Source organism: Lampetra planeri, chromosome 14 (genome assembly GCF_965212315.1).
Source record: "Lampetra planeri chromosome 14, kcLamPlan1.2.h2, whole genome shotgun sequence".
NCBI classification, from domain to species: domain Eukaryota; kingdom Metazoa; phylum Chordata; class Hyperoartia; order Petromyzontiformes; family Petromyzontidae; genus Lampetra; species Lampetra planeri.
The window spans coordinates 11,156,631-11,173,111 of record NC_136120.1 but is presented as its reverse complement, the minus strand read 5'-3'; the positions used below and the strand labels follow the sequence as shown (position 1 = coordinate 11,173,111).

At 42.8% G+C, this 16,481-nt stretch overlaps 1 protein-coding gene across 1 annotated transcript in view; it reads left to right on the top strand.

The window, feature by feature from the left end:
- LOC144722376 (exostosin-1-like) overlaps positions 1 to 14,137 on the top strand; it is a 161,854-nt gene extending 147,717 nt beyond the window's left edge. The window contains exons 6-11 of the mRNA XM_078600587.1: positions 1,531 to 1,649; positions 3,380 to 3,475; positions 4,844 to 4,933; positions 5,720 to 5,880; positions 8,116 to 8,290; positions 13,759 to 14,137. Coding sequence (XP_078456713.1) covers positions 1,531 to 1,649; positions 3,380 to 3,475; positions 4,844 to 4,933; positions 5,720 to 5,880; positions 8,116 to 8,290; positions 13,759 to 13,944 — 827 coding nt within the window. The 3' untranslated portion in view covers positions 13,945 to 14,137. The remainder of the gene's footprint in view (positions 1 to 1,530; positions 1,650 to 3,379; positions 3,476 to 4,843; positions 4,934 to 5,719; positions 5,881 to 8,115; positions 8,291 to 13,758) is intronic.
- The last annotated feature ends 2,344 nt before the right edge of the window (positions 14,138 to 16,481 follow it).

The following is a 16,481-nucleotide window of genomic DNA, read 5'->3' as shown; positions in this document are numbered from 1 at the left end:
GTAAAAAGTTGCAACATTCGAGGCAGCAGTCAAGGTTATACGATCAGTTTTTAATGCACGTGTGTGTTGCTGAAAGTCCCTATGAGGTGTTTCGTTTTTGTGCAGAGAGAAACCGCTACATTAATTGCCTGCTGATGTGCGTAATTCATAGCAATTATAAATTTGGGATACTTTCAATATCCGTCATAAAAAAAATTTGGTCAAGAATATCACAATAACGATATTTGTTTAAATAACAAAAACAAGCATTGGTTAGGTCCCTTCCTTTTAGAAGTATTTAATGTCGAGCAGGGATGCATGAGGATGTACCAACCAAATTTGAGGACCCTCATTGAGACAAGCACTATGTATGTATGCATTTGGAAGTTATTTCACACCACACCTAGCCAACCGTGCCCATAGGAGTTGTGGGGGAAAGGACAACAAACTAAACAAACAAAATCTGTTCTAAAGAAATTACTTTTCAATCCAGATTTAAAAGTGCACAGCTCCAGTGTCGTCCTAATCTAAGAAAGAAACGTCACCATTTCAGGCATTTAGCGGCCAATTGAGTTCCATTGCACGTAACAGCAGAGTTTGAAGAGGAGCAAGGTTTTTCTGCTTGTGGGGTTTTTATTTTGGAGGTTGGGGGGGGGGGCAAGGGAACGCTCTTTCAAATATTTGCTTACTTTGGCACTTCTTGGCCGGATTCCTACAATCCCATAGCCGCGAGGCATGATCTTGTCACAATGTCAAACGGAGTTCGGTCTGCCGATTTAGCACCAGAGTTTACGCACTTCCACTGAATCGCAAGTGGTGCCTCCAAAATAAATCACGAGTTTGGTTGGCAGCGTGGCTAGCACTGACATGCATCGTGTCACGGAAATGATTTCAGATGTGTGTAGTCACTTATGGATATTTCTATTTCGGTTTATAAGCTACCCGGTGGAATGTTTGTGAGGTTTTTTTTTGAGTGGACAGTGAGTTTACAAATGTTCGACGTTAACAGAGTTTTGAACGAGCATGTGGTGATTACGATGCTGATACAAAAAATATAACAATAACAACACTGGTCAACACACTTTTTCTGGCATAAGGTATTCCAACGGTTGTAAGGTAATTTTGGGGTGCTGATTCCAAATCTGGCATCAGTTTTTGTCTATCACATCAGGTTTTTGAGATATCAAATATTGTATTTTCAATAAAAACTGTTGAAGAAAAATATTAAATAAATGTGGATATCTACATAAAATGATATTATAAACACACTATCCTAAAAATACAGCACCATATTTTAACACTAAAGCAGTCACTGACTCGCAACAACTTGCAATCATAAGTGACAGAGTTAATTTCGGGTAAAATCAATGAAAATGGGGTATGCCGATAGCATAAAAATGAGATGTGATAGAGCAAATCTGAGATAAGATTTGGAATCAGCACCCTGAAATTAGTCTAAAACAGCTGCAAAAGTCCAGGCCAGAAAAAAATGATTTTTTTGTTGACCAGTGCAATTGAGATGTTGATGATGTTTATTTTTTATTTTTTCAGGAATCAAGCCTTTGGAACAGTTCACAGCCGTTATTTATGTCGTTTCCCCACTAATCTCCCAGTCCCAGCCTATCATCAAACTCATACTCGCTGTTGCAAAATCCAAGTACTGTTCACAAGTAAGTCTGATTATATAATAATCTGTGGAATGTGCCCAGGAACAAGCAATATACAGTATGCATAACTATAATTTCCATATAAAGTATTATATTCTTGGGTTTTTCGGTAAAGTCACGTAATTAAAAAATTAAAATTAATAAAAAGTAAAATAAAAAATAAATAAAAATCACGACGTTTCGGAGGCAACACAAGCCTCCGAAACGTCGTGATTTTTACTTTATTTTTATTTTACTTTTTATTAATTTAAATTTTACATTTTTACCTACGTGACTTTACCGAAAAATCCAAGAATATGAATCCTTGCAGTCACGAAAGCTTCAAATCTAGAATATTACTTTAATATGAATGATTATATTGAAGATTATCACCGTATAAGTACTGCCCTTTTGTCAATCCACTTCTGGATAAGCGCCTCTTCATGCAACGCAGATGGATGGAGTTTCTTTCAATATATTTTACCCAGATGGTCATAGCCGGTTGGTGGAGGTGGAGAGCATAGATGTGGGAGCATAGTACTGTACAGCAATCTCAATTTTTCTGCACTACCCTCTGCTGCTCACACTGTTGTCCCACAGCAGCCTATAACACCTATTTTATTCAATGATTTTTATTCAATGCCAATGGTCACCCATCGAAACACAATCCAGGCACAAGCCTCCTTAGCTTCCGAGCTATAATGGTGTCGGGCACATTCCGTGTGAATTTTTTTCCACGAGAAATGTTGACTCATATACAATGAATTTGTGAGTCAAACTCAGGAATGTTGCGAACTTGGCGTGGGTGAGAGTGGGCTGAGAAAATAAAACGTTTGCTCCGATTATGCCTAAATTGTCTTATAATATATAAATATGGATAACTTGAAATGGGCTGCCAATTGCAAGTGAATAGCAGAAAGGAAATGAAATAAAAACAATCATAACATTGTTTTGGGAATGATAATTACTACTAAAAATAGTCCCGCGGACAGCTAAACAGCAATCACTTGTAAACAAAAAAAGTGAAGTCTTCACATTTTAAAGGCGCGCATTAAAAAATGTCCATATAATTGATTATATTCATGCAGAATATACTTTAAAGCATAGTGCCTGTCAGCAAGAAGGGCCTGGGTTCGATTCCTGACTCGAACACCTATCTGTTCAGAGTTTGTATATTCTCCCCCTTTTCTGTGTGGGTTTCCTCTGGGTTCGCCAGTTTTCTCCCATCGCTAAAACACACACACACAGTACAACTGCTATTGGCCAAACATCCCATTGCTGAAAAATCACGCAGAATTACTCAACAAAAAATAACACCAAACTTTTTTTTTACAAACGAAACTAAACATTTTTTTTTATTTTACCAGATAAGATCCACTGAGCTATACAGCTTTTTTTCAGAAGTCACCTGACCACAAATGACGGCTCAACGAAGTGGATTATCACGCGGAAATGTATAGCAGCCAAAAGGACCTGGAGAAAAATCCACGTGACCACGAGGAGAACACGCAAACTACAAATATACAGGCGCCAGGGTCTGGATCAAAGCCACGACCTAATGTGTACCAGGCGAGGTGGTTAACATCTCGCCACTGTGTTGCCCCACGGATTACATTTTGCAACATTGCCCCCTCCAATTGCGTAAACTTGACAGGACTCTCCCGAAAGAGAGCAGTGATACTCGCCGAGGCTTTTCCTGGCTAACCTAACGTAGTAAATGATGTCTCCCCAATGTCATTCCTTCTTGTCCTCAGATTGTGATTCTGTGGAACTGTGACAAGCCCATGCCAGCAAGAAACAAGTTGCCAGACACCACAGTGCCTCTAATAATGATTGAGGGAGAGAACAAGGTGAGGGCACCATGGCAAAGGATGATGATCTAACGCTTGTGACAGGAGCAAGCAGTCCGGCGGTACAATGGGGTGCCACTGTTAAGGGTGCCCTGACAGTGGGGTTATTGAACGTGACAGTCGGTAAACGTAAAGGACCGGTGGCATGAAACTAATAACGTCTAAACAGCACTCGGGGGCCAGGTTGTGCTCACTGAGGCAAAGGTGATATCATCTTGTGAATGTGTTGCGTCGGAATAGGATGAGTGATAGGGGCAAAAAAAAAATTCATCGTTATTAACCGAACGAAAATAGCACTTTAGCACTTTTTTTAAATTCCAGAACGCGGCGATCCGTTTCATATTTGCATGCTGTATAATTTAACGTTTCGAATCCATTGAATCAGATATTGGTAAAATAGAATAATATATATGCCGATATTAAGTACCGCTTACACGTATGAAGTGGATGTTTACACAATTCTATTTATTGTTAAAAAGAACATAACGTGAATAATAAAGAAAACAACCCTGCATTCAATGAATGTTTAACCAAAGCATACATTTCGTCTCACGTCTTATACAGATGATTAAGAACGTAATCATGAAATGCAAATAGACAAAAAATGGCCAGTGCATTAAAACCGGCCTGTCTCGCTATTTCTTATCTGCAGATTGCACATTTTCTTGGCTTCCAAATGCTTTTCACTAACATTCCGGTTGTCTGATAAACACTCATTTCCGTTCTCATCACCATCATCATCGTCGTCGTCGTCGTGTCTTCACTGGGTGGTTCAGACTTTGCTGTTTTTCCCGGGATTTTTCTGTTGCGTGCAGTCACTGTAAGATGTTTCTTGTTAATGTTTTTGTTTTGTTGCGATTGCAACCGAGTCAAGAGCAGCATGGCTCACAGGGTTATACCTAATAAATGAAAAAACTGAAACAGGATTGCGATATCAAGCGACCAACAACATGAGCAAGCTCCAGGTTGCGTTCCTCCACCCACCCCGCGAGGCTCCAGCTAATATACAACCGCAGTTTAGAAAGATTAAATCTGCCCAATTGATCTCCAGTGCATGATAGACTTGAATGGAGAGTACGGAAGACACTTTCCACTTAACCTGTTATCTTATTTGGCTATTGGGGAAACCATTCTTATTCTCGTTAATTGTGTGTGCTTATGAAGATGTTTGACTGCGAGTACAGCAATTATTACAGCAACAGAACTTTTTTCATCGTGTTTTTCCTTCTCTACGTACCGTCCCATTAATTCGCGTACTCGATTGGAGCGGTCTCATTCTGCCTCTTTTGACGTCATTCAGACCGTGGCATTGTCACGGTAACAAAATGTTTTTCTCTTCGTCTCTGCCGTCTGACGTTGGCTGGGCAGGTGATGAGCAGTCGGTTTCTACCCCTGGACGTCATTCAGACTGATGCCGTTTTGGGTCTCGATGAAGACACGGTCCTCTCCACAAATGAGGCAAGTCCACCGTGCGCACACACACACAGTTATCCGGGGAGAGAACAACAATAACAAACACGCGGACTGGTTAATGAGCGGTCTCGATATCAATTTCGGGGCGTGCGTGCGACCGCACCTCGCCACGTTGCCGTTCATATTACAAGCGGGCGTTGTTGTCGAATAAAGCTCGCGATTTTGCAACGGCAACAAAATGTCAATGTCTAAACTCGTTTGCTAAAAGACAAATAATCGAACGCCAGAGATTATCTAGATTTGAAGCTTTCGTGACTGCAAGGATTCATATTCTTAGGTTTTTTCGGTAAAGTCACGAAAGCTTCAAATCTATAAAAAATATTATTTTTATTTTATTTTACTTTTGTTAATTTAAATTTTTAACCTACGTGACTTTACCGAAAAAACCTAAGAATAGAAATTACCTAATTTAATACACCGCTGACACAGGAGCTGCACATCGCGCAACTACCAAAATAAATTGCCACCGCTAAAAAATGTTGTTCATAGCTGTTTATCCTTAACACAAGCACCGATACGCATTCTTGCAACGGATTTAAGCACCAGCAAACAACGGATTCTGTATTCACACACAACTCGCACAAGAGCAGGGCTGTCGAGAAACGCGTCTGACATCTGTTAACGGTCCGGCTTCCCGATCACGGTGGCCTCCAACAAGTCAGTTGCGTCTGCAACGAACCGCTCGGTGTTTGTGCAAGAGGTGCCTAATCACGGAGACGCCTCGCGCGGAGTTGGCGACGCCTCGGGTAGAAATTTGTTTGCTGCGCGCAGGTGGACTTCGCCTTCACGGTGTGGCAGAGCTTTCCCGAGCGGATCGTTGGCTACCCGGCTCGCAGCCACTTCTGGGACAGCAACAAGGGGCGGTGGAGCTACACTTCTAAATGGACCAACGATTACTCCATGGTTCTCACCGGGGCTGCGTTTTACCACAGGTGAAAACACTTTCACCGTTGGAACCTCATTTGCCAGTAAAAAAATATGATTATTGGTTTTTTACCCTTCTATCTGGCAACAAAACTGACACCTTTTTTGCAAGGAGTCATGTTTACATAGACCACAATACCTGCAGTCATAATGCAAACAGAAAACATAACTCTGATAATGTATGCACTGTCCTTGAAGTTGATTGGTCCACACCCGAGACAGCTTTCCTTAGAGCCTAGTCTCACATGGTGTTGGACCAGATGACGCCAAAAGGCGCACAACTCAAAGACAATGCACCATCCGAGTATGAGAGCTCGGGGTAAGCATTTACACCATTGGAACCTCATTTGCCAGTAAAAAATATGATAATTGTTTTTTTACCCTTCTATCTGGTTGTGCGCCTTTTGGCGTCATCTGGTCCAACCCATGTGAGACTAAGCTCGAAGGAAAGCTGTCTCGGGTGTGGACCAATCAACTTCAAGGACAGTGCATACTATCAGAGTTATGTTTTGTGTTTGCATTATGACTGCAGGTATTGTGGTCTATGTAAACATGACTCCTTGTAAAAAAAGGTGTCAGTTTTGTTGCCAGATAGAAGGGTAAAAAAACAATTATAACACTTTCACCGTCACCTTCTCTCATCAGCAGCAGCCATTGCCTATCCGCTGCTGGATAAACGCGTCCATGTCACTGTCGTTTTTCCTCACGGTCGGGCAATGCCACGCCACTCCATCTCACTATCGCAAACGAACCGATCTCGTCACCCCCATCTCTGCGGTGGTCGTCCTCCCAAGGCGCGTTCTCTCCTTTTGGTTGCCATTTCTTCGCTTACTTACCTTGCGATGTGTTCTACCCCGAGGCTATTTGCTTTCCTGAACGGTCAACACGATGCCTCTGATTTGCATTTGTTTACCGATCCATGTGCTCCTCCCTCCTCCTCCTGTCTCTCCGCGTGGTTGCAAGGACGCATTTCTCTGTGCTTCTTTGCACACTTTTCCAATGCTTAATCCCTTCTGACTTTCCAAGCCATGTCTGAAAGCCTTGTAGATAACTGTTACAAGACTTTTAAGTTCTACGTAGTAGGCATTTTACTAATCACCCACCGCTACATAAATTCTATGAATTGCAACGATTATGAGTCACAGTTCAAGAATGAATTCCGTTTGTGCAATGCCATTAGTATTGTTTTCTAAACTTTTCTGTGAGACTTGTTGTTTTTTTTGTTTTTTTTTGCATAACTATAAGCACTACCCTCTGCTCTAACTGTTGTGGTTTTACTCTCCAACACAGCGGTGTGCTGAACTAGTAACGAATTGGCACGTTTTGTTTACCTGACAAACCTAATCAATTGGCTGTGTCGGGTGGTGGCGGCGGGTTTAACGACACATTTATATTCACGTGATCTCACCCAAAAACCTCTTATGGATAATATTGGTCGCTGAAAGTCTCCTGCTATGTGTTAAACTGAGGTAGCGTTCATAGTGCAGCAGATGTGTTAAGCTAAAACGAGTGAGCCAGCATCTCTGACAACATTGGTTCCAATGCCTGGGCTAAAGGGAATGTACTAGGCACAATAGAACACGTTATATTTCCAGTCTCAACGAATTGAAAAATTATCACGTGGAGCGGAATGACCGTTTCAGCCCGGTTGCCAACAACTGAACGAAATATATAGATTGTTGTTGCTAGCGAGGGCATTACGTAACAGACACATGGAAAACACCGTGCGATTAAAAGCTTATCCGGTCACGTAATCCCTAAGGCAATAGGCTTGAGGCCCAATGAAGAAAGATCCAGACGAAATGAAATGATTTTGTTCAGTTTAGCAACAAGTAAGTCTACTGCTGAGATGCCCAGCTGGTGTGGTTTGGTGGTTAGTTCTCAAACTAAGGGGCAAAGATTGTTTACATATTTAATCCATTCAAATCTAAAGAGAAACGATACATTGGGCACCTAGGTTTCGGCAAGGCATGAAGACAAATCTTTTGCCCCTTTTGGACTGTATCCCCTCTCCCCCACACAACCACCAACAGGGTGGACAAAGATCCAATGTCATTTTGTAAAAGTTAAACATGTAAACGAATGTGTTTCTACAGTCATGTTCAAGATCTCACAGACATCCAAATTCACTATTCCATTGACTATCGTGACCTTGGTCAAATTCCTAGCCATTCCCCCCCCCTCCCGTAAGTGCTGAACATTTTAGCAGGGTGTAACACATTATTATTATTGATTTGTTTCAGGTACTATCATTATCTGTACACATATCACCTTCCCGAGAGCTTGAAGGCAATGGTGGACCAAATGGCAAACTGCGAAGACATCCTCATGAACTTTCTGGTGTCGGCTGTGACTAAGCTTCCACCCATCAAGGTCACTCAGAAGAAGCAGTACAAAGAGACAATGATGCAGCAGCAGGTGAGTTGGTGGTTAGTTTGTTGCCCCCCCTCCCCGCACACCTCCAATGAGCACGGTTGGCTGCGTACGGTGCGAGAGAAGTTCAACGTGCACAACGCGCACAAAGTGCGAAAAGGGCAGAAGGCATTATACTGGTAGGAACCACCTGGTTCCACCAGCCCACAGGGGATTATTGTGTCCCTCCGTCCGTCCAAAAAAAAATGGGAGGAGTGGGGCTGGGTGGAGAGGGGAGGGTGGGGAGGGGCTGGGTGGAGAGGTTGGGGCTGGGTGGGGGGTGGGAGGGGTGGGGCTGGGCGGGGAGCGGCTGGTCACCCCGTGGTGCCCTTATAAAACTCAACGTTTAACCTACTCACGCCGGCTTGTGCCCGCCCTCACAGTCGGCCATATTTGCGGAATACACCACGCCGCCGTTGATCCTGGCCATTGACCGAGCAACCCAACGTTCCTACCAGCTCCCTCCGCAGGAATGTGTTAAGGTCGCACTCATTGCACACAAAGTGCTTTCAACAATGCACCACGATGCCAAGCTGATCTCGTCCAGGGACATAAACCATCACACAAACTCCGGTCATCTTCGTAGCTGATTTTGGCGAGCCATCGAACAAACACGGTCACTGCATCTGCATCGCACGCTTTCAGATGTGCTTCTGCGGCCGTCTGGAACGCTCTTCCTTCCGATATTAGGAAGCTACTGGAGCCATGCACTTTTAAATCTAGATTGAAAACTCGTTTCTGTAGAACTGCTTTTTGTGTTTAGTTTGTTATCCTTCCTCCGCACCTACGATTAGCACGGTTGGCTATGTACAGTGTGAAAGAAGGTCAAAAAGATCAAAGACAAAGATCCCCCGTATAGCCTTAACAGACTGTAGGGGCAAGTGCTGTTAGTGAGCACCTATGAAGGCCGGAACGGTACACGAGGGGGTGGGTGGCCAGCACCACGCCCGACCGCCTTTGTCTCCCCAGTGGCAATGTTTACACACCGCACCAGGTACTCATTTGAGGCTGAGTCGACCTAGGGGAGGCCCAGGACCGGTTCAGATAATCGTCACTGGTGTTAGCCGTAGAGCGGGAATCGAACCCGGGTCGCCAGGTTCATAGCGCAGCGCGCTAACCGCTACACTATATACATACATACTACAAAACAATAATGGGCTTTACTGGACTTCGCCATAACACTTGTGGCCATCCAAGCATTACCCAGGCTCCACCCTGCTAAGCTTGTGAGATTTGACAAGATTAGGCTCATCCTGAGCTATAGGCATGATGGAAAATGTAGTGTGAAAAGTTTGCGTGTCACAAGTTTAAATGACTGTTCATTCAGTTTGTCTGCAGCTCGTCCCTATCTGTGCATGCAGCACTGTGGAGTATTTCATATTCTACGGTTCTTTCGGTAAAGTCACGTAGATAGAAAAAAGATAACAATCAAATAATGAAAAGAAGGTGAATACAAATATCACGACGTTTCGATTGCAACACAAGCGGTCGTCGAGTATTTGTTTTCTGCCGAAGCAGTGCGAAAGAAGTTTAACACATTCCTGCGGAGGGAGCTGGTAGGAACGTTGGATTGCTCGGTCAGTGGCCAGGGTCAACGGCGGCGTGATGTATTCCGTAAATATGCCCGACTGTGAGGGCGGGCACAAGCCGGCGTGAGTAGGTTAAACGTTGAGTTTTATAAGGGCACCACGGGGTGACCAGTCCCTCCCCACCCAGCCCCACCCCACCCAGCCCCTCCCCACCCTCCCCACCCAGCCCCTCCCCACCCTCCCCACCCAGCCCCTCCCCACCCTCCCTCCCCACCCAGCCCCTCCCCACCCTCCCAACCCAGCCACTCCCCACCCTCCCCACCGAGCCCCTCCCCACCCTCCCCTCCCCACCCAGCCCCACCCCTCCCACCCCCCACCCAGCCCCACCATCCCCACCCTCTCCACCCAGCCCCTCCCTCCCCACCCAACCCCTCCCTGCACGACGGACGGACGGACACAATAATCCCCTGTGGGCTGGTGTAACCAGGATGTTCCTACCAGTAACATTCATACATACATACAAAGGAGAATCGGCAAAGAGGAATGTTCCAAGGACTCCACTAGGAATGCGGAGGGCATGCAGGGGGGCTTTTTGTCCACTCCGTTGGTGGTGTAATTGAATGTGTGTTCCCATGGCGCACCACTGTGAGGTTTTAATCTTATTTTGAATTAATGTTGTCTTTCTTTTCACACATTAAAGATGATGATTAACATGTCAAACAAAAGTACTTTTGAATGCACACAAGATAATGTGCTTTTCCTCGAGTTGTTTTTGTTTCTCAGAATCGCTTTTTTGTTGTAGGCGAAATGGAATTGAAATGTCTAAGTGGGGTAAAGTTATGTCAAAAACGATCGCAAAGGGGGTATAATTGACTTCACATTTCTTTGCCTAGGTTATAATTTACTTGAATAACATATGTTGTGTTCGATATTGCCTAGAATTCATTGTGTTAACCTGTTATTGTTTGCAGAAAATTTCTATACACATCAACATACACATTTCCCTTTCATGTATCTTTATAATATATGTACAAATTAGTTTTAAAGGGAGTAATTACATCATTACCTTCAAATAACTACGGGAAATCATTGCTATAATTAGAATTCATATTTGAAAAGTATACAACACTGCCATCTGCATTCATTGCTGTTGTAAATAGTAGGTTTGGTTTCGATTTAAAGCTTTCGTGACTGCAGGGATTCATCTTCTTGGTTCTTTCGGTAAAGTCACGTAGAAGGGAAGTAATAAAATAATAAAAATAAAACATAACAAAATAATTCTCACAACGTTTCGGCCACAACGCAAGCAGCCGTCTTCAGGTGGAGAACAGTAGGTTTGGTGTTGTCCCATCAACTACTTGAACTACTTTATATTGGCTGCAGAATCACACTTTTCCACAACGTACCAGGACCTTTGAGCCATAGAAAATGTTGTCATATTTCGATTCAGGAGGCTGTAGGGTTGAAATGGTTAGCATACCGGACTTGCAATCTATAGATTGCCTGTTTGATCTCCAACCGGGGTTAAGTAAAAAAAAATTGGGCATATGTCTTGAATCCTCCCGCTCCCTCCATCCAGCAGTATAAATGGGTATACCACAGGTGGTCAATTATGTCGAATGTGGTGGGATAAAGTGTGGGTATTTCCATTTATTTCAATTTATTTCAATTATCATATGTCCAGTGGGGAAGGGTAGGCCAAACTCCCTCTCAGAGGAGCTCTCTTGGCCTCTATAGCGGGGGCACTTACACCACAGGTAGATTGAACAAGCAATTGCAGGGCTGCACCTTTAACTCATATTTTAATTCGGTCAAATTAATAAAATTCAAAATCAAATTTCTTCGTAGACCTATATATTTAGTAACACAAAGGCAAATACAATTCTCCCACATTTGGAAAGCTAAAATTGAAAATGTGGGTTTTCAGATGTTTCTCCTTACACATATATGTCACAAATGTATTCTCTCTAGCCTTTATACAACATGATGAGAACCTACATCAGTCACTGCATCATTCATGACAAGCTACACGTATATGACATGATGCCATAACAACATTACTCACGTGTCTAAAAACGAACGGTTTGCCAAGATTCACAGGGCATTAATTGCGTCCACTTTGTTTTCACTCATTAGCTGGCTGAAGGATCTGCCCAGAGGGCTGAGTTGTGACAGAAACTCTCAAAGACTTCTCCCTGCCCAGCTGCCCACCTATTTAACAAAACAAAACAAAAAACCACAGCATGGCCATTGTCTTCGCCAACAGGGACTTTGTACGATCCATCTAGGCCAGGATTTGGCAACCTGCAGCTCCGGAGCGGAAATGCAGCTCTTCAAGGACCGCTTCTTGCGTTCTTATTTTAAGGACCCACCATCTCGTATTCACATCGTATTGTGGCTCTTGAAATATTGAGTTTTTTTTTAAAATACCTAATTCGAACAAAAATGTTATTTTGGTTGCCGACCCCCCCCCCCTCCCCCCCCCCCGATCGAGACGAACACATGTCCTGAGGCAATGTTTAAAATGTTGAAAGTATTAAAATTCCATATGCGCACACTTGCCATATGCCACTTACATAACCGGGCAGCTTTGAACCAATAACAATGGATACTGCTGCGCTCACGGGGACGCTGGCGTGGTGGAATGGTTGTCTCACCCGACTTGCCATCCGGAGAGAGGTCGTGGGTTTGACCTTTCGGCATCGCGGTGCAAGTGGGCACACTGGGTTAGTCGATCTGAAGGTCACGTGCTGTATGGGTATTGCCACCTCTTCCAAGACATCTGGCCAATGCAAAAAAGTAGGCCAAATATTCGCTCTACGAGAGCAAGAGCCAGCGAATTGCACGGCTGCGCCTTTTAGCTTTTGATGTGACGCAGTAGATGTTGATTTGTGCCGAATTTGTCGTGATGTTGTTTTATTTCCGGTCTACCGTGAAAAATACGCTTTTGGTCCCATTGAGCTCTACCTGAATATAAAGGAATTACTACATGTGTGAATTTAAAGCCCCCTACTTTCTAAACATTGAAATTACTACTGATCATTTGGGTGACGAATGACTGATTGACTGATCATTGTGAGGAAGCTGAAACTAATCAAAAAATATAGTCGAGGCTATGCTTATTAACTGGAAAATCTAAAAATTGGCCCACTAGAATGTACGGCACAACTTTTAATTGGTTTTACTTCTAGGGCAGGAGTCAGCCTACAAGTCTTGTGCTAAACACCTAAAAGTGGACGATCCAGATCATCGGTGAACCTTGTTACTCACTTCCCTTAAGAGAATGATGCTAAAACCAATAAAAAGCAGACAAAGCTCATTCCTGGTTCAGAGCAGAGTATTAACATCCCTATATCATTGCCATCAATAGTGTAATGTGTTACAAATTATATGTCTGTGCTTCGATATCTGTGAAGAATACAACAGTTTTTTTTACATATCGTTTCCCTGTCATTGTCTCTCGCCCCAATTTCTTACAACCTTGCTCTAAAAAAGAAACCGTATTAACTCACGAATTCCACCTTCACGAGATTGTTGCTGACCAACTTGGCGTTTTGGCCCTTCGTGCTTGTGCTCAGCAACCCCCTTGTGACAGCTATCGTGCTGTGACTGTTCCACCTGAAGACGGAAGCTTATGTTGCCTCCGAAACGTCGTGATTTTTATTTTATTTTTATTTTTTTATTTAACTTTTATTAATTTAAATGTTTTACCTACGTGACTTTACCGAAACAAACCTAAGAATATGAACCCCTTGTGACTTATTTATTCTTGTTACGTATAAATACACGCAAATAACATTGCAATCACCCAACAGGATTCAAGATGTTCTGGCGCGAAATACGCACCGTTACTTCGAGTGCGCGCAATTGAGGGTGAGACTTAGCAATCTTCGTGCTGTGTGCATTTCCTGACCACCCACCCCACCCCCCCCATGTCACTCGCAGGGCTCGAAGACGTCTCGCTGGGCAGACCCTGACCACTTTGCACAGCGGCAGACCTGCATGAACACCTTTGCCGCGTGGTTCGTGCACATGCCACTCATCCGCTCGCAGATGCGCTTCGACCCTGTGCTCTTCAAGGACCAGGTGTCCATCCTGCGTAAGAAATACCGTGACATTGAGCGGCTATAAGTGACTAAGATCTGTACTGTGTAACATCCGCGGCTCAGCAGGATGCCCATGAAGCAGAGCCCAACCGCTTACTGGGGCTCTTTCCTGCTGAAATAAATACACATCTATCTAAATCTATGTAGTGGCAAAGAGGGGAGAAAGGAGGGGGGAGGGGGGTGTGGGCAAAGAGAAGAAAACTAAAAGTAAATGAAGATCGAAAGGGATGCAGAAAATGAGAAGAGGCGATGAAGGAGGGTCTGAGAGAGGTGATCGCAGGGTGACGTTTTCGCAATTTGCAGGAATCGGTCAACTACTCGCCGGTGACGTTCAAAGCAAGTTGAGAGGTTCCCATGCGCATGCTCAAGTACTGAAAGTAAAATACTAAGACCTGAGAGTCATTCTCAAAGAAACAGAGAGAAATGACTTTGAACTCAATTCAGTTAATCCATAAATGCCAGAAATGCTTTGTTATCTATAGTTTAACATAATGGCATTTTCTAATACGGTGTTAGACAAAGAAAATCCAGTGCATCATACAGTAATGTCAAAGCCTTAAACATCAATACGGTAATGATCATGTTGTTAGCATGAGTGAACTATTGTTTATGTTTCAGCACTGTCTGAGGGTACCTAAACAATGTGTTGATTGACTTTACCTGTTTACTTAATTCCAGACCTTTTTTTCCCACCTTTAATTGTTCCGTCTTCTTAGGCATCTTATTGTACGAATATTACTTGATCACGTAAAATCTATATGAAGAGCGGCTGATTGAGCGTTCGTTAGCAGGTATACGATGCATGTGGTGCACATGGAACTGCGAACGGAGGAGACTCGGTCCTGAATGCAGGATGATTGCAATTGTTAAGGCACTGTGGCCTGTACAAAACATTTTAAATGTTTTCAATGTGCACTGTTGTTTTCAATTTAAAGCATCGAGATATTCTTTTTAAAATTTATTTCAGTGCATTTGTCAATCGACGTGGCTCTGTATTCATTAAAAAACAATTTTTTTTTTACTCTTATCTCATATTACCAACTGATTTTAAGCCGAGGCCTCTTGTAGCATCCTTCAAAAGGGCCCCACGCCAAACCCATTTCCTGGAGGGAGATGAAAACGGTAACACTCGTTTCATGTTTTCGCATTTAGGAAATAAATTAAGTGTTTGTAAATGCCTCCCACAGAGCAGCAAACAAATGAAAAAAAAAAGCCACCAACTTAACAAGTGCAATGAATGTTTGTGCAAAAGTATAAACAAGATGTGAAGTTCGGTTTGCTTTGTAAAAGTACATTCGCTTGTGGAACGATTTATATTGTAGAAGTATCTCTTCAGAAACTGTATAACTACAGGCGTTCATTATTCACGTATTTATTAGTTCTCATTTACATGTTCATAATGCAAAGCATCAACACGCGGCAGTTTGAAACATATTATTTGATTTGTTTATGGAACCATAAAAAGAAATCCGCGTCGTCGACGGACATGGATTTCTGGTTTACGTTTTTATTATTCACATCGATTTTTATGGCTTTCATTAAATCGGAATCATTAAGGTGTGCCCAGTGTCATCAAATTACCCTTTCAAAGCGTATTGTTAAACTCGAGATTAATAGGCTCATTTTAGGTCATCAGATATGCTAGATGCAGAATGCCGAATAGTTTTTGTTGCTCGTATTTATGCAACTGGTTAGCAATGCTGACACGTTTTTGCTTTTATCGTTTGTTTACGGAACAGACAATAACATGCTAGTGTGCTTGATCAACGTGGCTTGACTTGATAAAGTGATTGCAAGGGGTGTAACAGACTTAAACGAACATTATCCGCAGAAGAGTTGCAGCAGCCGGTAAATTATTGATAATAAAAAAACATTGTATGTTAGTTCGATACAAATGAGGAAAACACATTATTATTTTCGCAATTTAAAATAGTATCACTTGGTGCACCTTTAATGCCGATGCTGTTGTCCAGTTTCGATTTGTAACGGTCACGCATCATGTGACGTTGACCATTTTTAAGTTCGCGTTTGTTCATGAAACATAAGCAGTGATTTTTTTTTGTAACAAACAGAGATGGGTCGGTGTTTTTTTTATGCTGACTGTAGCCGGTAAAGATCCCGTCGTCATAAAGTGGAGTTTAGTTCGGCTTGGATGTTATTAATGTCCCTTTCAGACATGTACTCACCAAGTAGATGCACACAGATAGCAGGAGATTGAAACAATTTATTGGAACTGCACAAAAAAAAACATTCCTGATTTCATTGCTCAACGAGTCCATTTTTACTCCAAGTGCGTTACCTCGTCCTTATCTTTCGTGATTTATACACTTTTAATGAAAGTGGCTTTTTCTCAGTGTCTCTCCATTCGGTTCATTTTGCCTTTACATAAAATACAGCCAGAAAATGTGGGCTAAATATTTGTTTTGTTTTACTTACGGCCTGTATATCCAAATACACAATATAAAATGATGTTAAGCTTCCGGTTAGAAAAATGAGGTGACTCGTGAAAGTAATTTCAAAAGTGGAATTCCACAGAACATCATTTCAACGCAGTGGTTCTTC